At 40.4% G+C, this 24,876-nt stretch overlaps 1 protein-coding gene across 1 annotated transcript; it reads left to right on the top strand.

Moving 5' to 3' along the window:
• Window positions 1-3,314: 3,314 nt before the first annotated feature.
• LOC310864693 (myosin heavy chain, fast skeletal muscle-like) lies at window positions 3,315-24,590 on the top strand. Its single transcript, XM_083773399.1, has 42 exons — window positions 3,315-3,392; window positions 5,461-5,507; window positions 7,014-7,232; window positions 7,326-7,469; window positions 7,619-7,775; window positions 7,870-7,897; window positions 7,990-8,101; window positions 8,235-8,327; window positions 8,412-8,475; window positions 8,597-8,695; window positions 10,130-10,233; window positions 10,377-10,515; window positions 10,786-10,904; window positions 12,250-12,399; window positions 12,490-12,660; window positions 12,939-13,126; window positions 13,313-13,428; window positions 13,691-13,755; window positions 14,024-14,111; window positions 14,540-14,657; window positions 14,743-14,866; window positions 14,963-15,099; window positions 15,376-15,631; window positions 16,634-16,876; window positions 17,075-17,251; window positions 17,737-17,882; window positions 17,970-18,060; window positions 18,155-18,544; window positions 19,255-19,381; window positions 19,540-19,658; window positions 19,888-20,084; window positions 20,635-20,818; window positions 20,947-21,112; window positions 21,243-21,367; window positions 21,481-21,789; window positions 21,895-22,098; window positions 22,183-22,308; window positions 23,494-23,664; window positions 23,745-23,849; window positions 23,968-24,063; window positions 24,226-24,354; window positions 24,463-24,590. The coding sequence occupies exons 3-42, from the start codon at window positions 7,026-7,028 to the stop codon at window positions 24,481-24,483; spliced, it is 5,805 nt and encodes a 1,934-aa protein (XP_083629525.1). The 5' UTR covers window positions 3,315-3,392; window positions 5,461-5,507; window positions 7,014-7,025; the 3' UTR covers window positions 24,484-24,590.
• Window positions 24,591-24,876: the final 286 nt, after the last annotated feature.

Below are 24,876 nucleotides of genomic sequence, written 5' to 3'. Positions count from 1 at the left end.
ATGATCCACCACTGAATATTAACCTATTCCAAATAATTTATTTGACAAGATATAGTGACACCAACTACCAAGTGAAAAAACCAAGCACTCTGCCACCCTTCCAGTTATACAGATTATGTTGTTATGCTGTCAGCAATGATTAAATGTAGCCACTTGGATACCACGTAGCAAGTTCACCTCGTTCACTCCATACCAAGTATGGGGTGAATGTTGTATCATTTACACTTGATGTGCTTTATTAATAGATGTTGTTATGGCTTCTTGGATACTTTTACTCTGTGTGGGGGGTGTGGGGGGTGAGGGTGTTATAGCCATTAAAGTAAAATTAGTAGGCCTACTCAGATTTTCCAAATAGTGTCAATCTTTTTCAGAAACAGCAGATCTACAAACACAACACATCACATTGTAGCTCAGCTTTTTTCGAATAGCCAAAGTGTTAAGTTTTGTATTATACAATCTGCAAAGTAACAAGTAACAAAAGCTGTCAAATGATGTATTAAGTATAACAAACATGGAAAGTAAAGTAAAAGTAACTCTTAGGCCCGACTCACACCTTTCGATCTAGCATACAACATTGATGCATGCTAGATGTATACAAAGGGACAGGGTGTGATACATCTTGCCCCAATGCATTTCCAATGGAAGTCACATGGTTTGACACATTTGTGCTGTACGGCTTTAGACTGCCCCCCACCCCCTCATACAACACAAAATAGTGTCAAACCATGTGACTCCCATTGGAAATGCATTGAGAGCTTGCATCAGCTATACATCTCATACAACAAGCATACATCAATCTGTTGCGAAGGTGTGAGTCAGGCCCTACTGTGCATTGGGAGCACTGCACTTTATTTTATAGTACTTGAGTAGATGTACTTAGTTACTTTCACAGGCTAAGCATGAAACAGCCCCAAGTGTACTAATTGCTACAATGCAGAGTGACATGGGTTGTCTTAACTTAAAATGTATAGTAGTAGTAGAACATCACACAGATCTGTAGTGTAAGAAATGTGGCCACAGTGACATCACAAACACAAGCTCATTCCTCCCATGTCTTCTCTAGCAAAGACCATTAGTTTGTATTGGAAAAGCTGAAAAGACTGAGATCCACAGTCCTTTTGTAGTTGGATAGCTTCAAAAGTATAAAAGTGAGCTTAAAGTAAAACACAGTAATCAAAGTCTGCTGCGATTATATCTCAACCTTTCAAAGTTTAAATGTAGTTTAAGGTAAAGCAAACATGCTAAAGTAACAAGTGAAAGAAAAATGAGCTTTAATATGAAAATAACATAAATTTCCGATACTTTATTGGTTGTTTAAAATTAACTATTTCAAAAACTAGTATAATAATATTTGAAAATAATGACATCACACACATTTTCTTTCCACTGTATAACAACCCATTGAAACGTCAAAGCCACTAGAAACTCTGTTAGATTCCCTGAAACACACAGCCTTGGTTCTGGTGACTGGTGCAGATCTACATGTGTTCACCATGTGTCGACGGGTTGTACGTCCATTTTGAAATAGCCAAAGTATAGGGATGAAGTTGTGAATGTATGTTATATGTAATAATAATCCAAATATTCAAACTAAAGTTGTCAAATTATTGTTGTGGAGTAAAATATGTAGTGAAGCAGAAGTGAAAGTGTTGAAAATGCATAATACTAATACTAATCCCTCAAATGTTTTACAGTACTTAATGTACTCTAAATGTACTTTACACCACTGCATGATACTTCATAATGTTTCATGTAGAGTTGCTCAGTGACTCAGATCTAGATGTAATCTATCTACTATAATGCCTATCAGTGGTGGAATGAATAATCAATACTCTATTGTAGAAATAGTTTTGTTTATTACAATTTCGATATTCAAAATGTACTTGAGTAAAAGTAGAAAAGTACCAAAAGTAAAAGTAGGCTACTATTTATTCAGAAGGTCAATTTCACACTATTTCAAAAGGTATAAAATGTATTAAAATCCTTGGAAAATAGATTCACAAGCTCACAAATTAGAAATACAAAAAAAAAAAGAAAAAAACATGAACATAAAAATAGGGGGCTGTTTGGAGGTGTGACTTGTAGTCCAGGAAGGAAGTGAGACCAACATTTTGGTTGTGAACATGGCATGGCGTCATGACTAAAATATCTAAAAAGTAACAGTAAACACAGGAAAGTGTTTGTGTCCTAAACATCATTAAGATCTGGTTGCAAAATGGGTCAAGTGGCCCTTTAAGTAGGCCTACAATAACAAATGAAATTTACTTATTGTACACAACTGTACTTGAATTTGAATTTGACCAATGGTTTTATTGTTATAATATAGTTTGTTTATTACTTTTGATACTTTAAAGACCTTAAATTGTCACTTAAAAAATGTGCAGATATCCTGCATATACTTAACTACTGTTGAGTGAGAAAAACAATGTTGCACAGTAAGCAAATCATCTGGAGACCCCAGTAATCATTTGGGGACCCCCTTTGGGCTCCCAACCCACAGTTTGAGAACCACTGGTCTATTCATTAAACACACTATATTTGGGTTTAGGCTACTTTGTACCTGCTTGATTTTATATAGGCAAGCTGTGAGTGACAACAAACTTGGACTGTATCAGCTGTGTGAGAGAAGCTGTGTGTGCAATTAAACATGGAAGGTGTCTGTTAACAAATGTATTCATGGTGAAATGTAATGCTGAAATGTGACACGCAGAATAGAAATGAGTTAGGTGAGACACGTTAATGGGCTGGAGGTTGAGTGATCAAGTGCCAGTGCTGCTCCTACATTGAAGCCAGTGCCATTAAGACATCTGACATCAGGACATCTAACCTAAATCTGAACTGTGACAAAAAATAAATAAAATTACATCAAACCCCCCAAAACGTAACTAAAGCTTAAGAGTCCTCCTGAAATTAAATGCAGTGGAAGTGTGAAGCATACAATGGAAATACCAGTGGTGTAAAGTAACTAATTACATTTACTCAATTAATGGACAATTAGCTGTGTACAGCTAGAGGTACTTTTACTTAAGTGGAGTATTTGCAATTTTCAACACTTTCCTCATTGAATATTAAAATAATGTATCTGACAAGTCATGCTGTCATGACTATACCAAAACAGGCACCCCACACCCTGCCAATCATGCTATATTTATATCATAGCCACTGGCATGGCCATAAAGTTGACTCATAAACTTGATGCACCTCCAAGATGCACTATCCAGTGTCATGGGAATGGTTGGACTATAAGGATGCTATTGCAATGTCAACAAGAAGGAAGAACCATTAAAGGCCATTCCTACTTTTACTTTCTGCATAGCATGCAATTAACAACTCATATAAGCCTGCTGAGCCGGTTGATGAACCCACTGCAGAGGTCTTCTACGTTTCATCTGGTGAGTGAGACTTCATCGGTCTGTCATAGTGCTACTAATGTGTTAGATATCTAAGCTATGCATAGTCATATAAATGTTTTAGAGATGTTAGCTAATCCTAGTCATATAAACCAGACATGTTAGCATTTCATTTGTGTGACATACATACCACATAGCTACAAACATGATCCACTTAGTGTCCACTTAATTGTCTCCACCAGGCCGAAGGCATAGGGAGAGAGTATGTTTTGCACTTCGTCCGTGTGTGTGTGTGTGTGTGTGTGTGTGTGTGTCCGTGCGTCCTTCTGTGTACAGCTAATCTCCGGCACCGTTAACAGTCGATGCCACATTTTGCACACACACCCCCTGGATGCCAATCCTCTGCCCCAAACTTTCCAGAACGGCCCGTTATAGTGCCACCAGGTGGCCGATTTTTGAAACATGTTTTTATATTACTCCTCCAGATTCTGTCCAAAAATCCCGCAAATCGTTACACACTATCTCTATAGTCATGTGTTCAAGCCGCATCTGTCCGATATTTCATATTCCATCCTAATTGGCTAACATTGGCTTTCAAAGTTTCCAGGATTGGCCGTTTTGAACAAAAAGCCTCAAATCATGAACACAGCGTGCACTTTACGTGAAATCTTTCATGGACTTTCCTACTAGGCTGAGGAATATATCCCACCCTTTTCACATTGGCCTGTAACTTATAGCACCACCAACAGGTGGAGTTTTGCAAAACACATTTTTGGAACAAAATGCCTCAAATCATGAACACAGCGTGCAATTTACGTGAAATCTTTCATGGACTTTCCTACTAGGCTGAGGAATATATCCCACCCTTTTCACATTGGCCTGTAACTTATAGCGCCACCAACTGGTGGAGTTTTGCAAAACACATTTTTTGGAACAAAATGCCTCAAATCATCCAATTGCCATCCAAGGATTTAAATGATTGACTGTATAGTATTTTATTTATAATTATGGTTTAGGCCAGATTGGAATTTGCTTTTGTTCATTCATTTCTATTTAGACGTTTAAATTATGTTATGATTAGTTAAATAATAATTTACATTGCATGTCATTTTTATTTTTTTATTATTATTATTATTATTATTATTATTATTATTATTATTATTATTATTATTTTACTTGAGTACAGTTTGGCTAGTGTAACCACCTGAATGTAACCTTAATTCATACAATGGAATGAAAGTGTATTAGAAAGGGAAACTTATTTTATTTTAGCATGGCTTCAGTACGAAAAAAGAAGAAACTAGAAAAAGTGCCCCTCGGGGCACAGGTCTCCACCAGGGCAGGTCAGGTTGTAGCCTCCTGGTGGCGCTATAATAGGCCAATGTAAAAAGGGTGACATTTCTTCTTACTTATTTTTGTTCCAAAAATGTGTTTTGCAAAAATCCACATGTTGGTGGCGCTATAACAGGCCAATGTGAAAAGGGTGGGATATATTCCTCAGTCTAGTAGGAAGGTCTGTGAAAGATTTCACGTAAATTGCACACTCCGTTCATGATAGCCAATTAGGATGGAATCTGAAATATCGGACAGATCCGTCTTGAACACATGACTATATAGGGTACAACGATTTGCTGGATTTTTGGACAGAATAGAGTAGGCTAATATTTAAAAAAAATGCTTTTCAAAAGTCGGCCTCCTGGTGATGGTATAACAGCCCGTTCTGGACAATTTGGGGCAGAGGTTCATCATGGCATCCAGGGAGTGTGTGTGCAAAATTTGGAGGTTAACGGTGCTGGAGATTAGCTGTACACAGACGGACGGACGGACGGACGGACGGACACAAGTGCACACACGGACGGAGTGCAAAACAAAGAAACGAGCAAAAAACAAACAAACAAACAAATGAAAAGAAGTGAATGGGCAAGCATCATTTCATTTCATTGCATGCAGTGATATTGGATGGAATGGATCACTCTTTTCAGATGTGGAACTAATGAGTGTCTCTCATGAAGTGCTGTGCGGCAAGAATGAACAATATAGGATTCATATAATACTAAATCATTCAACTCATTTTAATGTCCTCAAAATGACGTTTTTTCCCCCCACTTAGGACTTGTACTTCACTCAAGGTTTCACTGCTACTGGTAGAGGGGAAAAGTGAGTGTTCATAATTTTTCTATTAAACCTAGCATAGTCCTACAATGATCTGCTCAGATGTCAAGTCAGCAAAGGCGTCAACACCATCTATTGTCTGTCTGTAGAAAGGCATACCAGCACACACTTTTATTCCATTTATTCTTTGTATATTAAAGGTTCACACCCAGTAGCAGCAACAAATGTAGGCCCTTAGGCCTTCCCCAGCGTAAAATAAATATAAAATAAGCAGAGGAGGGCCAATGTGCTGAAACGTCCGTTTGTTGCTGCTGCTGGGGGTAAACCTTTAATAAACTAGAACTGCACTCTGTCGAGTGCATACTTGCTTGTTGCACACTAGTAGGCCATAAATGGCCAACTAGTGCGCAAGCAGAGCGCGCATGTACCAAATTAGTAAAAATAATTTACCAAATTGTGCCTGATCTGCTGGGACCAGAGTACGTGGTGTGTATGTAAGAAATATGGTCATTTCGTCATCATTGGTCCAGCAATCCGGGCACAGATTTGATGTATGACTAGCTCTAAATGATACACACCACGTACTCTGGTCCCAGCAGATCAGGCACAATTTGGTAAATTATTTTGTATTGATTATGTATATAGTATACGTATGACTAGCTCTAAATGATGACGTAAGAAATATATATAGTATATATATAGTATATAGGCATATACTATATATGTATACATATATACTCTATACTCTATACTCTATACTGTATAAAGTGTGTAGTTGTAAGTTGATTAGCGGTATTCTGTGATCGGCCTGGTCCAAAAACCGTGACAGCCGTTCCGCCATTTCAGGACCCCCCCAGAAAAACATCAAATCTGTGCCCGTATTGCTGGACCAATGATGACGAAATGACCATATTTCTTACGTCATCATTTAGAGCTAAATGATGACGTAAGAAATATATATAGTATATATATAGTATATAGGCATATACTATATATGTATACATATATACTCTATACTCTATACTGTATAAAGTGTGTAGTTGTAAGTTGATTAGCGGTATTCTGTGATCGGCCTGGTCCAAAAACCGTGACAGCCGTTCCGCCATTTCAGGACCCCCCCAGAAAAACATCAAATCTGTGCCCGTATTGCTGGACCAATGATGACGAAATGACCATATTTCTTACGTCATCATTTAGAGCTAGTCATACACATACGTGTATGACTAGCTCTAAATGATGACGTAAGAAATACGTGTATGACTAGCTCTAAATGATGACGTAAGAAATATGGTCATTTCGTCATCATTGGTCCAGCAATACGGGCACAGATTTGATGTTTTTCTGGGGGGGTCCTGAAATGGCGGAACGGCTGTCACGACAAATGGACCAGGCCGATCACATTACTTGCGCGCTCTGCTTGCGCAAGTAACAAAAAAATCCTAAATGGATAAAAAGTTAATGCTGGAATTCCTTTCTATAGACTACCCGATATTCTTATATTGTGAACTACCCGACTGAGTTCTTGCTTCTCCTCTCCTCAAATGTCTACAGAAAGCCGCCACCATGAGTACGGACGAAGAGATGAAGCAGTACGGCCAGGCCGCCATTTATCTCCGTAAGCCAGAGAGGGAGAGAATGGAAGCTCAAACTGCGCCCTTTGATGCCAAATCTGCAGCGTATGTGGCTGATAAGGCTGAGCTGTACCTCAAGTGTAAGATTTTAAGCAAGGAGGGTACACAAGTCACCGTGGAAACGCTGGACAAGAAAGAAGTAGGTGTATATAAAATCAAATAGTGGCACAGTACAATTGTAATCACATTACATTCTGATGTTGTGCTTTTATTTTATTTTTTTATTTTTTAGAAAAGAACTGTCCCTGAGGCGGACGTGAGCCCTATGAACCCTCCCAAGTATGACAAGATTGAGGACATGGCCATGATGACCTACCTCAGTGAAGCCTCTGTCCTGTATAACCTCAAAGAGCGTTATGCAGCATGGATGATCTATGTAAGCTTTTCTACATGTTGAGAGCAGTACACTATTTCACCTGTCAAAGAAAGAAAAACACAAACACAGAGTACAAATTACATCATCAAATGAAAAACCGTAGAAAAACAAATGCAAACAAACTCATGGTTCTCTCTTCTCCCCTTCAGACCTACTCTGGCTTGTTCTGTGCAACTGTGAACCCCTACAAGTGGCTCCCAGTGTACGACCAGGAGGTTGTAAATGCCTACAGAGGCAAGAAGCGTATTGAGGCTCCACCCCACATCTTCTCTGTCTCTGACAACGCCTTTCAGTTCATGCTGATGGGTACGTACTAGTCAGGACAATGTAAACAAATACATAACTACAATGGTTTTGTGCTGTGTATCCATGACAAAAAAAAATGCTTTACATTTTACAGATAAAGAGAACCAGTCTGTCCTGATCACGTAAGTTTCAGTCATCTACTAGGCAATAAAAAAAGAACATTGTACACAAATTCACTAAGTGCATTCATCTGAATGTATGCATTTATAACCAGTGGAGAATCCGGTGCTGGGAAGACTGTGAACACCAAGCGTGTCATCCAGTACTTTGCAACAGCAGCAACTGCTAGTGGAGAGAAATCAGCCGCCGATAGTGGTAAAATTAAGGTACTGTATATGTATACGTTTTTAACTTTAAAAAAAAAGTTTTGGAACATAAAGCATTTATGTGAAATATAGCAATTCAATTTAAAAGAATTCAGACCAAATTTTAAATTGGGCGATGTCTAAAACATTCTAGGGGTCACTGGAGGATCAGATTATTGCAGCCAATCCCTTGCTGGAGTCCTATGGTAATGCCAAGACTGTGAGGAATGACAACTCCTCTCGCTTTGTAAGTGTAAAATAATGACATTTTATGAGTAAACCTGCAATAATTCCACACGACGGATGCAACTAATTGTGCTATATCAAACAGGGTAAATTCATCAGAATCCATTTCAACAATGCGGGTAAATTGGCCAGTGCTGATATTGAGACATGTAAGTATAAAGTTCAGAGATAAGAAATTATATATTTGAGGATTACATTTTGACTTATGTACAACCCATATAGATTATTTTTATTATTATTATTATTAATTATGTTGTACAACCCATATAGATCTGCTGGAGAAGTCTAGAGTGACCTACCAGCTTCCTCTAGAGAGAGGTTACCATATCTTCTTCCAGATGATGACCGACCACATACCTGGGATTATTGGTAAGTGGAATTATACTGATGATGCAGTGAGAACATAAATTAACTAGAAAAGTCGCAATTTGGAAAAATTGCAAAGTGTGGTTGCCGCAATCGGTTACATAGGCCCCTCCCACTAATTATTCTAGCCAATTACAATGTCACGTCACCCCTGTGATCATGCGGAAGTAATTTCTTTTTTGCATATGCGGCACCCCCTGTGGATGAAAATGGAATTGCTTTTTGCTCTGGGTTGATTAAACCACCCGTGACATGTGATTCAAATTTGTGATGGATTGGAAGTTTTTTTGTAAAATAGGCCCCTCCCACTAACTTTGGACGACGATTATGGCTGCACGATACACACTATCAAAATTCTGTCTGTGCTGTTTTAATCGGATAGGTCCTCAGATCATGTGTACAAATGACCTGCCCTCCTAGTTTTGTAACTATAGCCCTTACGGTCTCCTAGGAAAAAATACTTCAACGTGACTTTTCGCATTTTCCGATTCATGTCAATGGGGAAATGTAATGCACAAATACATTAATTCAATCAATTAAACATTAAACATTTCTCTTAGCAAAATACGATTCCCGATGAAGCCGGTCAAGTGTGTGCCATCAAAACTGTGGGATAAGTAGTGAACCAAAGTTTAGGGTTACTCTAGAAAGAAGTAAAAATAAAGTGTTACTATTATATTTGTACAAATTACGGTATTGACTTTGATATTCAGTATAATGCCAAGAAGAGCATGACACTCATATGTAGAACTAAAGAAGATCTGGAACTTATGTTTCCTGCCTTTCATCGAGTCTGGTCAAATTATGGGTGTGTCCAAAATTACAAAATATCTTGGGCATATCATAACAGATACCTTAGAGGATGACGAGGACATGTTTAGACAGAGGAGAATGCTATATGTATACAAGCCAACATGTTGGTCCGTAAATTTCACCATTGTACTACGGATGTTAAGGTAAACCTCTTTAGAGCTTATTGCACCCCTCTCTACACAGCTCCACTGTGGGTGAAGTACAAGAAGGAGAGCTTACGCAAACTGCAAGTAGCCTATAATGACCGTCTTCGTATCCTGTTAAAAAAAAAACAGGAGCACTAGAGCCAGTGGGCTTTTCTGTTCATTGGGACTCACTACATTCATGGCTCTGTTGAGGAACTTGACATTCAAATTCATGAGCAGGCTGAATAGACTCATTGGACAGATGACAGACCCAGGCCGTAGTTCTGTAAGGTACACTTCTACCATCATATAGGACACTGGCATGAGTGCCTCGCCTAGAGTAGTAACCTGTACTGTATTTTTTTTATTATCGTATATGTGATGTACTGTCTTACCTTGTGGGCCATGAGCCTGTAATAAAGTTTATATATATTACAAGTCTGGTTGAACCACACTAATGAATAGAAACATGTTCACACTTTTTTTTATCCCTTCTCAGAAAGTTGTCTTATCACCAACAACCCATACGACTTCCCGTTGATCAGCATGGGTCAGATCGTTGTGGCCAGCATTGATGACAAAGTCGAGTTGGACGCTACAGATGTAAATGGACATTATTTTACATTTCTAATACTCACTGTGCATTGCAGTCAGTTGCTCTACAGCAGTGGTTTTCAGGCCATGATCTCCCAAAATAATCCTATTTAAACTGGATTGCTAATATAATGCTTAATCTCAATCTTCAGGAGGCTATTGGCATCCTGGGCTTCAACGCTGATGAGAAAGCTTCCATCTACAAGTTCACCGGTGCAGTGATGCATCATGGGGTGTTGAACTTCAAACAGAAGCAGCGTGAGGAACAGGCGGAGCCAGACGGCACGGAGGGTAAGTTGCATCTTCAACAAAAAATGTGATAGTCTTGTATTTATTTATTTCAAAAGAACTAAGCTAAATATATTTTCAATATATTGTCATTATTTATTTATATTATACTGTTTATACTGAAGGTTATTTGGTTTACCTAAATGGTCCTAGATTACTAGCTGTATGCATTCAATGTATTACCAATTGTGTTTAACTTGCTTAAATCGCACTCTGGATTAAGCATCTGCTAAATGCCTGAATCGTAAATTGCAAATCGTATGATCATTTCAGTGGCTGACAAGATCTGCTACCTGTTGGGTCTGAACTCAGCGGATATGCTTAAGGCATACTGCTACCCCAGAGTTAAAGTGGGAAATGAATATGTCACTAAAGGACAAACTGTGCCACAGGTGAGTAAAGTTACATTATTTCCATGTTCTGATTTCATACACACCTTATAAGTTGTGTCCAGACTGTTTTAAATCATTATTAAAATGATCCTCCAGCAGAGATTATGTTTTGCACCATGTCTGTGCAATCTCAGGCACTGTTTGGCCGCAAAACTATGCATGCACACTCCCTGGATCGGTGGATCCCAGAGCAGAACCTCTGCCCCAAATCTTTCAGATTGACGTAATCGGCGCCCCACTAGGAGGTCGATTTTTGCAAAACACATGTTTTGATTCTCCTAGTTCTACAGATTTTGTCCAAACATCATGCAAACCGGTACACAGTATCTCTATATCCATTAAACTGAACAAAATGCATGAACGCAGTGTGCAATTTCTGTGAAATTTTGCACGCATATTCCCATACAGCCGAGGAAGTAATGCCACTTGAAACATTTCAAATCAGCCTCATGGCGGCACTATAACAGGCCGATTGGCATTTTTACAGTTAACTGCACTGATTTGCTTAAAACTTTGACCAAGGCCAAGGAAAAACCTTTGCCCTGCATTTTTGCTACAAAAACAACAGCACACTGCAGAAACATGTGCAGTTCCAAGTACCTCTACTGACATGTTTGGCGCCTGCTGGCCTAGTGGTCCAGGACAGGCGCATGCCACATATCTAGGCTCTGCCCGTAGTGCGTTGTGTGTTTGAGTCCCGTTCATGACGACGTTTGGTCCATGTTTTTCCCGGTCTCTGTCTCCCTCTTTCCTGTCCATCTTCACTTGTATCTATCAATAAAGGCAAACAAGCTAAAAACGAATCTTTAAAAAAAAACATATATATATGACTACACCTTGTGTATAGAGGGTATGCGCGTGACATAATCATCAAACCCGGAAGTTATGCAGGAATGTCTACTGAGTGGCAAAAAACAACTTTCTGGCCTTGACAGCCCATACATCCAAATAGAGAAGTTGTATTTGATTGCATCTAACTGACTGTCACTCACTTTGCCACTCGATTTGCCATTCACTTTATGCATGTGCATACCCTCTATTGTGTATCCAACCCTAAAACCCATCCCGCTCACTCAGATCAGCTAACACAGGGAAGCTGTCAACCTTCCCTGAAGCTCTCGGAAGAGACTCTTCTCCCTTCTGGCTCTCAAACTTTTGGAATAAACTTTCCATTGCAGTTAGAACTGCAGACAAACACAGAATCTTCCACCGTAATCTGAAGAGTCACCTCTTCAGACACCCTAGCCTGTAGCACTTGGTCTAGCCTTGAAAACCTTGCAGGCTTATGCAAAGGCTAAAATTGCTTAAATTGTGTAATTCACTATAATGTTCCTATTTCCTTTAGACAATGAACTCAGTCAGTGCCTTGGCCAAGTCCATCTATGAGAAGCTGTTCTTGTGGATGGTCATTAGGATCAACGAGATGCTGGACACCAAGCAGCAGAGAAACTACTACATTGGTGTGCTGGACATCGCTGGTTTTGAAATCTTTGATGTAAGCATGGACTTGTTTTAAGTTGGAGACTTATTTTTGTCACAGTTACACATTTACAAGAGATTGGGCTAATGATATTTCCTCTCACAGTTCAACACCCTGGAGCAGCTGTGCATCAACTTCACCAATGAGAAACTGCAACAGTTTTTCAACCACACCATGTTTGTTCTGGAACAAGAAGAATACATGAAAGAGGGAATTCCCTGGGATCTCGTTGACTTCGGCATGGACTTGGCTATCTGCATTGAGCTCATTGAGAAGGTAGGTACTGTATATGGACTTGGCTGCCTGCAATTGACCTGATTTAAAATGAAATACATACACTGTTGCATTGAGCTGATTGAGAAGGTATAGAATTATTAATAGTATAGCGTATTATGTATGTGCTATGGACTTAGGTGTCAGCATTGCGTTCATTGAAGGTATACAATTATTTTGTGCTTTAATGGACATAATGCACACACACACACACACACGTTTTTTTTGTGTCATTGGCACTAAGCTTTTGTTGATTTGTCTCTTTTATCTCCTTCCCAAAGCCCTTGGGCATCTTCTCCAGCCTTGAAGAGCAGTGCATGTTCCCAAAAGCTACAGACAAAAGTTTTGCAGAGAAGTTGATTGACCTGCATCTGGGGAAGAACAAGGCCTTTGAGAAACCCAAGCCTGGTAAAGGCAAGGGTGAGGCTCACTTCTCCCTGGTCCACTATGCTGGAACTGTGGACTACAGGTGAACAGAACCCTATAGTATCCATATATGCACTGTATATAATTATACATTATATATAATATAACCGGAACTGTGGACTACAGTTTGATTAATTGAGTATGGAGGACCCCAATGGAAACAAGCGATAGGCTTTTGTTAAAAAACTGTTAATAAAGTATTCAATCAATCCAATCAATCAATCAACAGCATCACAGGATGGCTAGAGAAGAACAAGGATCCTCTCAACGACTCCGTGGTGCAGCTGTACCAGAAGTCTGCAGTGAAGCTGCTCTGTGTGTTATATCCCCCACCTGAGCCTGAAGGTATGTTTATTACAATTGTTTTGGAGCATTTAGCATATTGGGAACTGGAGTTATGGCTGTACCCCAGCCAATAGAAACACAACGGGGGCGGGACAACAGCAAATTAATATACGACAATAATATAATATAATGTGTTCTATCCCCCACCTGCCTGAAGGTATTGTTACAGTATATCAATACTATAAACATTCAGAAACTGACAAGAAGGGAAGCATTTTCATTCTATATAACTAATGATAACCCATGATTCTAATATAAACAGATAATACCAAGAAGGGAGGCAAGAAGAAGGGTGGTTCCATGCAGACTGTGTCTAGTGCTTTCAGGGTAATAATATATTTTCATTATTATCAACATATATCCCTGTAAGAATGAAGCGTTATTATTATCAACATTATATCCATGTAAAAAATTGTCTTTAAATGTTGGAATTAAAGTTTAAAATAGGGTTTATGTCGTTAAAGTATGTTTTTAAAAACAATCTAAATCTGCAAAGTAAAAGTAAGTAGTATCTAAAGAGTTCAAATAATTATAGTGGAAGAAAAACTACAACATTCTATCACTTTTGACTAATTATAAACCTTTGTCTCAATAGGCAAACTTGGGGTTGCTGATGACCAACTTGAGGAGCACACATCCTCACTTTGTGCGTTGCCTGATTCCCAACGAGTCCAAGTGTCCAGGTAAACAGAAAAGAAACATTTGACGCCTTTATCAATTCTCTCCTAGAGGCCCTAAGGAAAAGAAAAGGCTTTCGAACAGGTGGAATATTCGTACTTGTTCTCAGTGATGGAAAGATTTGACATTGGAGATAGGTTCATTACATGGATTAGGCTATTGTACAGCAACCCCAATGCAGCTAGGAGACTGACTAACTAGACACTGTCCTCACAATTTGCTTTAGCTCTAGGGCCCTTTGCCCAGACAATTATAGCAAATGCTGACATATATGGGTACAACACAGAATACACTTAAAATATAAGATCTCCCTATGCAGATGACATTCTTTTGTATGTTTCTATTTTGGTTGACTCGTTTTGACTCATTAAATGCAACTTTGGCCAGTGCGTAACTATTTTCTTGTAATAATAATGAAGCAACATATTTACAGGACTGATGGAGAACTTCCTGGTCATCCACCAGCTGAGGTGTAATGGTGTGCTGGAGGGCATCAGAATTTGTAGAAAGGGCTTCCCAAGCAGAATCCCCTATGCTGACTTCAAGCAGAGGTATCAATTCCTTTTTCCAGCAGCTTTTAGTTTCAAACCTATTAACGGGAGGCATGCAAAATGACCATGAACTTCTGCAAAACAGATACAAAGTACTGAACGCCAGCGCATGTCCCGAAGGCGCGTTCATGGACAACAAGAAGGCATCTGAGAAGCTGCTTGGGTCCATTGATGTACCTGTTGATGAGTACAGGTTCGGACACACCAAGGTAAACACACTCCCAATCTGGTTTAACATTATGGACAGAGGACTAAAAATAGATTTTATGGTTGTTTAGTTACATTGTTTGTGACATTGTATACAGGTGTTCTTCAAAGCTGGTCTGCTGGGTGTCCTTGAAGAGATGCGAGATGAAAAGCTGGCTGCTCTAGTTGGCATGACTCAGGCAATCGCAAGGGGTTACATCATGAGGAAGGAGTATGTCAAGATGACGGCTAGGAGGTACTTTGAAAACATCTATTCAAATAAAAGAAATAAAGTGTCAAATCTCTATAATAAAATAGCAAAAATTGCAGAGCAAGCTTTTGATGATGGTGGCAAGGAAAAATCTCCTTAATAAACAGCAGAAGAAACCTATAGCAGAATCAGGCTATAGGATTTACATTGCGGTGGTTAACAACAATAACAACAACAATAGTACAACTATAACGACACAATTATATAATAACATGGAAACCCTCAATCTGCATTTCAATCATGATCCACTGTTGTCCACAGAGAGGCCATTTACACCATCCAGTTCAACATGCGCTCATTCGTCAATGTGAAACACTGGCCATGGATGATGGTCTACTACAAGATCAAGCCTCTCTTGCAGAGTGCTGAGACTGAGAAGGAGCTGCAGAACATGAAGGAGAACTATGAAAAGATGAAGACTGACCTGGCCACTGCCCAGGCCTTGAAGAAGACACTGGAAGAGAAATTGATAGCTGTGGTGCAGGAGAAGAATAACCTTGCAGCAGCATCGGCATCAGTAAGTAGCTACACTTGTACAGGAAATGTTGTTGTTAATATTTCATATTGTTTATCATCCTAAAGGGCAAGACCACTTTTTTTAGGCTTGAGTTGTATAGTTACGTTGCCATGATGTAACTCCAAAGGTGGACAAGAAATCAAAAATAATTGCTCCATTGATTAGAAATTGATAATTCAAAATATTCTACTCGTTGACTTACATTGTACGCTGAAAGAGCTCTCAAAGTCACTCTTTTAAATGAACACAAACAATCTTGATTCAGACAATATAGAGCATCACCAAACCCAGTTCTGTTTTTGTTTTGAATAATAATATTAACTTCCTGTTGAATTTACTATTTGAAGATCTGGATCTGGATCCACGGATCCAGTCCGGGTTTTCTTTCTATAAAAATGGCTTGAATTATCAATTTCTAATTACTAGAGCAATTCCTTTTTATTTCTTGTCCACATTTGGAGAACATCATGATGGCAAGGTAAATACACAACCCAAATCTCTACCAAAGTGATATTGCCCTTTAAATATTTTATCTAAAGTAGAATGTAGGCATTCTCTGCCATGGTATACATTGCAGACCATGGCAGAGAATGCCTGGTGGTTGAACGGCTGTTCAGTACAAGGAACTGACCCAATTTGACATTCTTCTGTGGGGAGGGTGAATTTGAATATGCAACTGCTATTCACCCACCCACTACTATAGTATATCCTTTTGGATGAGGTTGATACACTACTATATTATATCCTTTTGGAGGAGTTTGATTAGTTTGAGCATTAGTCCGACATGCGGGAACAGCGGTCGGACTACCGCTTGAACATTTGCTGCTCCCGTGATTGCGGTTGTGGTTATGTTAGGGATAGAGGTAGGTGGTCGGTCTAATGACCGTCGGATCAAAACACGTGTCGGAAGTTCGGAACTTAGTACTGCACCCCTCCAGCTTCTTCCTTGTCCTCACCTCACCCAGAACAAATGCTGACCAATTCATTTTCATTGACAACTAGGGAGACGAGGCTCTGAATGATGCTGAGGAGAGATGTGAAGGTCTTATTAAAAGTAAGATCCAGTTGGAGGCAAAGCTCAAAGAGACGACCGAGAGACTGGAGGATGAGGAGGAGATCAATGCAGAACTGACTGCCAAGAAGAGAAAGCTGGAGGATGAATGCTCTGAGCTCAAGAAGGACATTGATGACCTGGAGCTCACCTTGGCCAAAGTGGAGAAGGAGAAACACGCCACTGAAAACAAGGTATAGATTATACTCAACATCCTTACACTCTAGTTACAGACTTGTAAGGGTCAATTCAGAACCCCCCTCCCCTTGTAAGGGTTAATTCAGAACCCCCCTCCCCTAAAGGAACCGTGAGAGTCCCTGGAATCCACTTTGAAAAGTACTGATTGAATTTGAACCAGTCTATGATAACACATTATGTTTTGCTTCCATCAGGTGAAGAACCTGACTGAGGAGATGGCGTCTCAGGATGAGGGCCTCGCTAAGCTGACCAAGGAGAAAAAAGCCCTCCAAGAGGCCCATCAGCAAACCCTGGATGACCTGCAGGCAGAGGAGGACAAAGTCAACACTCTGACCAAGGCCAAGACCAAGCTGGAGCAGCAAGTTGACGATGTGAGTTTACCAAAGGGAATCAGATGTTTTGAATTTAAAGATGGAGTGCTGTGATTTTTTTCCACCCTAAAACATGATCATCAGGTATTATTATATGGGGTGGACATTTGTTTTCAAAAAAAGTGTACAGCATTTGTTAAAATGTTGTTTTTATGTGGACACGCCACCTGTTCAATAAGTATATCTGGTTTAGCTGGTGGGTGGTGATGGGTGGTGATCCACCTGAACTGAAGCCACACCCAGGGGAGGGGATGATTTTGTGATGTCACTATATCAGTTTCTCATTGGCACGTTTGACTGTCACTAAATACAAAAGGGAAGACATCATTGCAACCTTGCACATAACCACGCCAAGAGGTCTAATGAAGTAGTGTCACCTCATAAACACATGAAAAACTGGAAAAGATACAAATATCACGGCACTCCATCTTTAATATTATGTTTATTTTTTTACTGATTAACAACAACAATATATTGTTGTGCAGTTGGAGGGTTCTCTGGAGCAAGAGAAGAAGCTCCGCATGGACCTGGAGAGAGCCAAGAGAAAGCTTGAGGGTGATCTGAAACTTGCCCAGGAATCCATCATGGACCTGGAAAATGACAAGCAGCAATCTGACGAGAAGATAAAGAAGTAATGTGAACCAACAATATGAAATGTCATGGAGAGAAACCACCTGCAGAATGATGCTAAAATATGACTATTGACTGTATTCAACAGGAAGGACTTTGAAGTAAGCCAGCTTCTGAGTAAGATTGAGGATGAACAATCTTTGGGGGCCCAGCTGCAGAAGAAGATCAAAGAACTCCAGGTATTTTTATTTTCTGTAAAATCATTAATAATAAGTAGGCCTAAGTGTGAATGGTTATTTTCAGATGTTAATCTAAACATCATTCATTTGAAAGGCTCGTATTGAAGAACTGGAGGAGGAGATCGAGGCAGAGCGTGCCGCTCGTGCCAAAGTGGAGAAGCAGAGAGCCGATCTCTCCAGGGAACTTGAAGAGATCAGTGAGAGGCTGGAGGAGGCTGGAGGCGCCACCGCTTCTCAGATCGAGATGAACAAGAAGCGCGAGGCTGAGTTCCAGAAGCTGCGTCGTGACCTTGAAGAGTCCACCCTGCAGCATGAGGCCACTGCTTCTGCTCTCCGTAAGAAACAGGCCGACAGCGTGGCGGAACTGGGTGAACAGATCGACAACCTTCAGAGAGTCAAGCAGAAACTGGAGAAGGAGAAGAGTGAATACAAGATGGAGATCGATGACCTGTCCAGCAACATGGAGGCTGTTGCTAAGGCAAAGGTATGATGGAATGCCATGGTATATCATTCTTGAGACATACAAACGTGTTTAAAGTGACTAAAGTGAAATAAATTACTAAAAATGTAAAACTGATAGTTCCACATGTGTGGGGCATTGAAAGGCAGTCTTAGTAATCTTGTGAACAAGTATGCAAACTCTAAATGTTATTACAGTTTAGGTGCCATACTACTATTTGGCCAGGAGATGGGGGCGTTGACCAGTGCCAGCCACATTTGGAAAAAGTTCAGCTAGTCGATGTAAACATGGCATGAACCGCAGGTGAAAGTCGGCCATCTTACTGAGGTCCATATGGGCCGCAGTAAGATGGCGATCCGTGTTATTATCATAACTAAGTCAATCTAAGGTGTAATCAAGAACGTGCAAGTGCACTGGCTTTTTAACGCAGATCAAACCTTAACGGCTCTGGCACCGCGGACAAAGTGAGGACTTACTCGTCTTAACGCCTACGGCATCCATCCTGTTTGTTAAGATAATTAGGCAAATAAGTGTTTAAGGCTTTAAAAACAGTGCAGTGCTGTTCTCTCCTCATAGCTAATGATGGCCAAGCAACTCACTGATGGGTAAGGAAACCATACAGTTATAAACCGGAGGGCTGAAATAGGCTATATCGATTGGCTTTGCTTTAAATCAAAGCAATGAACCTATCTGAAAAAAAAAGATGACTGAACATGTATAATGTTCGTTTCCAGGGAAATCTTGAGAAGATGTGCCGCACCCTTGAGGACCAACTTAGTGAAATCAAGGCCAAGAGTGATGAAAACGTTCGCCAGATCAATGATATCGGCGCTCAGAGAGCAAGACTGTTGACAGAGAACGGTAAATGTTAATTTAATCATAAATCATTTCACTACATGGTTTGTCTATGGTGCTTGAGCAAATTGACCATAATTAGAGATAATGCTTTTGATCAACAGTTATCCCAGCCACCGATGATGTTTGAAATGTTTGAAATTAATATTAAAATGTCTAATTAGGTGAGTTTGCTCGTCAACTGGAGGAGAAAGAAGCTCTGGTCTCTCAGCTCACCAGAGGCAAGCAGGCCTTCACCCAACAGATTGAGGAGTTGAAGAGACTTGTTGAAGAGGAGGTTAAGGTGAGGAACAGATTATATTCCATTTTATTTTTATTTTTTATCCCACGATTTTGTAACCCAGTTTTCTTTTCACCCAGTGCCAATTATCTAATGTAATCCTGGGCGCTACACTTTCTCTGCCAACCTGGGGGGGCAGTGGACTGACCTCATGCCTTATTTTCTATTTTAGTTTCATATTCTTTGTCATTTCATTCAGCTGACAGTTTTTTTTTCCATTTTCTTCTGACAGGCAAAGAATGCCCTTGCTCATGCTGTGCAATCAGCTCGCCATGACTGTGACCTTCTGAGGGAGCAGTTTGAGGAGGAGCAGGAGGCGAAGGCGGAGCTGCAGCGTGGAATGTCCAAGGCCAACGCTGAGGTGTGTCAATGGAGGAGCAAGTATGAGACTGATGCTGTCCAACGCACTGAGGAGCTGGAGGAGGCCAAGTAAGTCATCAGTGTTTTTACCATAGAGTTATATAAACTAGAGAGTGGACAGACCCGCTCCCACTATTCATTTCAATAGAAGTTGCTCACTGGCGTTTGAAGCACACGGAAGAACGCTCTACAAGTGCTAACTCGTGAACGAGCGCTCTGTGGTAAACCGCAGCTGCGCACTCTGTGAGCTGTGAGCTGTTTTGCTCGAGCTACATGCACAAGCAAAACCGCCTGCCTGCAGTTGCAGTTTTGGCCAGAAGGGTTGGGCGACTTCAACGTTTCTCAGATGCTCTGGGGGCTCGGTACCACTAGGCCTGTCGCCCAATCGCAATTATCTGACATAATCGCTTGAGATAAAAAAATAAAAAAAATTGGCAAAATAGTCAAACATCATCATCATAATCATTTCAATGTTGAAAAACATTTTTGAAAAACTATTTCAGAAAGAGTGGAATTATCAGATGTACAAGCTCAAAATGCATTACGCATTTTTCTCTTGGCTTCACTCACTACAAAATATTGCCACAATAATCCAATTCCATTGAAAATTGATCAACAGGAAGAAGCTCGCCCAGCGTCTTCAGGAAGCTGAGGAGCAAATCGAGGCTGTGAATTCCAAGTGCGCCTCTTTGGAGAAGACCAAACAGAGACTCCAGGGTGAAGTGGAAGACCTCATGATTGATGTGGAGAGGGCCAATGGTTTGGCTGCCAATCTTGACAAGAAACAGAGGAACTTCGATAAGGTGCTTTGAGATACATTACAAAATATTTCTTGTGTCCTTAAAGTGGGTTAAATGCCACATTTCATTACAAATGGTGTGCAGGTCCTTAAAGTGGAGGTAAATGACAAATCATTGCAAATTGTATGCAGGTCCTGGCAGAATGGAAGCAGAAATTTGAAGAGGGACAGGCAGAACTGGAGGGAGCTCAGAAAGAGGCTCGTTCTCTCAGCACTGAGTTGTTTAAGATGAAGAATTCCTACGAGGAGTCTCTGGACCAACTGGAGACCATGAAGCGTGAAAACAAGAACCTGCAACGTATGTTTTCATACCTGCAACAGTAACAAAAAAAAAAAAAAAAAAACAACCGGTGGATCAGGTTACAACTTTATTAAAATGCAAATACAAAATATTTGCTGACTGATTCATTACTTTCAATCCACTGCAGAGGAGATCTCAGACCTGACTGAACAGATCGGTGAGACTGGAAAGAGCATCCATGAGCTGGAGAAGTCCAAGAAGCAGACAGAGACAGAGAAGTCAGAGATCCAGACAGCCTTGGAGGAAGCGGAGGTATTAAAACGTATTTCTTTCAATACGTTTTACATTCAAACAGTGTAGCAGTATAATGATGGATGTTATATTAAAAAAGTCCTACAACCTTTTGATCCTGTATTGCATTTCAGGGTACTCTGGAGCACGAGGAGTCCAAGATTCTCCGTGTCCAGCTGGAGCTCAACCAGATCAAGGGTGAGGTGGACAGGAAGCTGGCAGAGAAGGATGAAGAGATGGAGCAGATCAAGAGGAACAGCCAGAGGGTGACCGACACCATGCAGAGCACTCTGGACTCTGAGGTCAGGAGCAGAAATGATGCCCTTAGAATCAAGAAGAAGATGGAGGGAGACCTGAACGAGATGGAGGTTCAGCTGAGTCACGCCAACCGCCAGGCTTCTGAGGCCCAGAAGCAGCTGAGGAACGTTCAGGGACAGCTTAAGGTGCAAAACATATTTAGACAGATCTTCAAACAATGGAACTGCTTTGAACAAATCACATTCTGATGTTTCTCTTATCGTGACCACCTCAAATGTGATTTATTTTAGGATGCCCAACTGCACCTTGATGATGCTTGCAGAGGCCAAGAAGATAGCAAGGAGCAAGCTGCTATGGTGGAGCGTAGGAACGGCCTAATGGTCGCTGAGATCGAGGAGCTGAGAGTGGCTGTGGAACAGACAGAGAGAGGCCGCAAAGTGGCTGAGCAAGAACTGGTGGATGCCAGTGAGCGCGCTGGACTGTTGCACTCTCAGGTAAGTCAATGGAAAAACTTAACAAGATATTTTTAACATACAACTCATTCATACTTGCATTGCTAAACTGAATCTCTATTTTAGAACACAAGCCTTGCGAACACCAAGAAGAAACTTGAAACCGACCTGATCCAGGTCCAAGGTGAAGTGGATGACAGTGTTCAAGAAGCAAGGAATGCTGAGGAGAAGGCCAAGAAAGCCATCACTGATGTAAGTTAGGAGCTCTGCCTCTTATCCAATATACCAGGATAATTAGATATCCTTATGGCATGCTTAGTATTTCAATTGAGAGAATTCCACACCCACATTCCTTTGTGTCGGAAGCTTTGGCGACAGAGGTGGCGACAGAAGTGTTGGCAACACAGAGGTGGCGACATACATTTTATTTCTGTTCAGAAGTTCTTTCAGTACTGTACCTTCATGATGCTCAGTGACATGATAGAGGGCAGGTTTGTTTCCCTGACCACATGCCTGTTTTTTTTTACTTTTCTTTCGCATTAGTGTTCGGGTGAATTTCACCCGTGTTTAGTGAGAGAGTGAACCCACAATGGGGTTTTGATTAGCTTTTTCTTTTTTGCTATTCTTTTCACTGGATGATTCTCACATGTCCCAGGAATGGGTGGACCAAAGGAGAAGTTCCCAGCTCCATTATTAACACGCTAGCATTTATTGATTTCTTTTTGTTTTTCTTCAAATCTAATTTTGAAAAGCCACATTTCCAGTCTACCACAAGTAGTATTAACATAGGAAGCTGAACGGAGCCTGGACAGGCCTTTGTTACAATATGAATCCAAACCGGGGCACTGGAGAGCTCCACATCGTCGGCTCTGTGCCGTCAAATAAACTTTGTTTTGACCAAAATGCCATCTGGGACAAGGAATAGGAGATACAGGCGATTGAAATAAACAGATAGAATGGATTATTATGGCGGCGACAATCTAAGATGGGCGATCCAGTGCTGTGCTAACAACATAGCTAGCTAACTGGCTAACGTAAGTAGCATTATAAGCTTGATCGATCGAATGCACTATAAAAGCGCAGTTGCCATTAATCAACGGCAATGGCGGTAAGCGTTGTATCAAAAAATAGGCTTCAATTGACCTACGTACATCTACAGCAATGGCGCTGAAAGAATTAACTTTTTTTTAATATATTCCCATGTTTTTCACAGATTTTGCACCCCTATGATTTCTGTTTCCCTCTGGTCTTATGACCACGATTAGTATCCGTTTATTACCCTATTATATTACAAGATATTTTCTCGCAGTCAACATTTATATAGATATAGATTATATTTATATAAATGTAATCTATGTACATACCATGTTTGTCAAGTGTGCAGTGACATGATTATTTCCTTGCGGGACAATGAAGTACATTTTATCTTCTTTCCAGGCTGCTATGATGGCCGAGGAGCTGAAGAAGGAGCAGGACACCAGCTCTCACCTGGAGAGGATGAAGAAGAACCTGGAGGTCACAGTCAAGGACCTGCAGCACCGTCTGGATGAGGCTGAGAACCTGGCTATGAAGGGAGGCAAGAAGCAGCTCCAGAAACTGGAGTCTAGGGTAAGATGTGGTTTACTTCAACACAGCTTATAGTCAATGAAATAAGAATAAGTAATTTCATAGTGCATTCCTTTGTGAAGGTGCGTGAACTGGAGGGAGAGGTCGACAATGCACAGAGAGGTGGAGGAGAAGCCATTAAAGGTGTCCGCAAGTACGAGAGGAGAGTAAAGGAGCTGACATACCAGGTACTGTATATCATGTCCACTTAAATATCCATCATGCCACTAACTAAATTAATAGATTGCATGAACTACAAAATACAAATGCAAAGAACTATAAATGTCATAAATTCACTCACTTCAGACTGAAGAGGACAAGAAGAATGTTGCCAGGCTTCAGGATCTGGTAGACAAACTGCAGATGAAGGTGAAGGGCTACAAGAGGCAGGCTGAGGAAGCGGTAAGACAATTTACATCTTTAGTTGTGTTCGCCATGGGCAGAGTGTTGTGAAATACTAACACCAACATGAACATTAGTCACAACCACACTTTTTTCTGAAATTGTCTTGTAAGGTGCTCTTTTCAAATATCGAGGCTTTGAACCATCTCTATCATATTGTAGGAGGAAGCAGCCAACACTCACCTGTCTAAGTGCAGAAAGGTTCAGAATGAGCTAGAGGAGGCAGAGGAGCGTGCTGACATCGCTGAAACCCAGGTCAACAAGCTGAGAGCTAAAGGTCGTGACTCTAAGGTAAATACATGTGCAATATCAAGGTTTATTATGTTGGCTGTCTAAGATGGCTAAGATTTAACAAAATAAATCATGTTGAATATCTAATAGCATGCTCCTATTTTACAGGGAAAGGAGGCTGCTGAATAACTTCTCCAATACAACTCACCATAAAAACAATAAAATATGACCCATTGTATTCAAAAGGTCATACAATATGACCCATTATATTCAATAAATGTCATGTATTCATTGTACATTGTATTCATTACTTCACTTTGTAATGTCAGGTTTGTCGACGTCCACTATATACTATTTTGTAAAACCATTGCAAGGAAAAATAAATGTACTTAAAGCAGCACTATTATGTAACTTTCCTCTTCTACGGATTTGAACCCAGTTTCCTGTGTGTTGTGTTGAAAGGTTACAATTGATCTAATAGAGCTGGCCTGCTTAAGTTATCTTGTATTAAAGGGCCACTCTCACCCCGTTTGCAACCAGATATTATTTTAAATGAGCATTCAGTGATTTGGAAAACCCCCG

Source organism: Protomyctophum parallelum (assembly GCF_964188405.1).
Source record: "Protomyctophum parallelum genome assembly, chromosome: 9".
In the NCBI taxonomy this organism is placed as follows: domain Eukaryota; kingdom Metazoa; phylum Chordata; class Actinopteri; order Myctophiformes; family Myctophidae; genus Protomyctophum; species Protomyctophum parallelum.
Note: the sequence above shows the minus strand (reverse complement) of the source record. Positions and strands in the feature narration are given on the sequence as shown.

What these genes read in the sequence shown, in the direction of transcription:
- LOC310864693 (XM_083773399.1), top strand. Translation starts at nt 7,026, where the DNA reads ATGAGTACGGACGAAGAGATGAAGCAGTACGGCCAGGCCGCCATTTAT. An exon ending in AACCAGTCTGTCCTGATCAC is followed by an intron (nt 7,898 to 7,989) that starts GTAAGTTTCAGT and finishes ATTTATAACCAG; the next exon opens with TGGAGAATCCGGTGCTGGGA. An exon ending in GGAGCCAGACGGCACGGAGG is followed by an intron (nt 10,516 to 10,785) that starts GTAAGTTGCATC and finishes TGATCATTTCAG; the next exon opens with TGGCTGACAAGATCTGCTAC.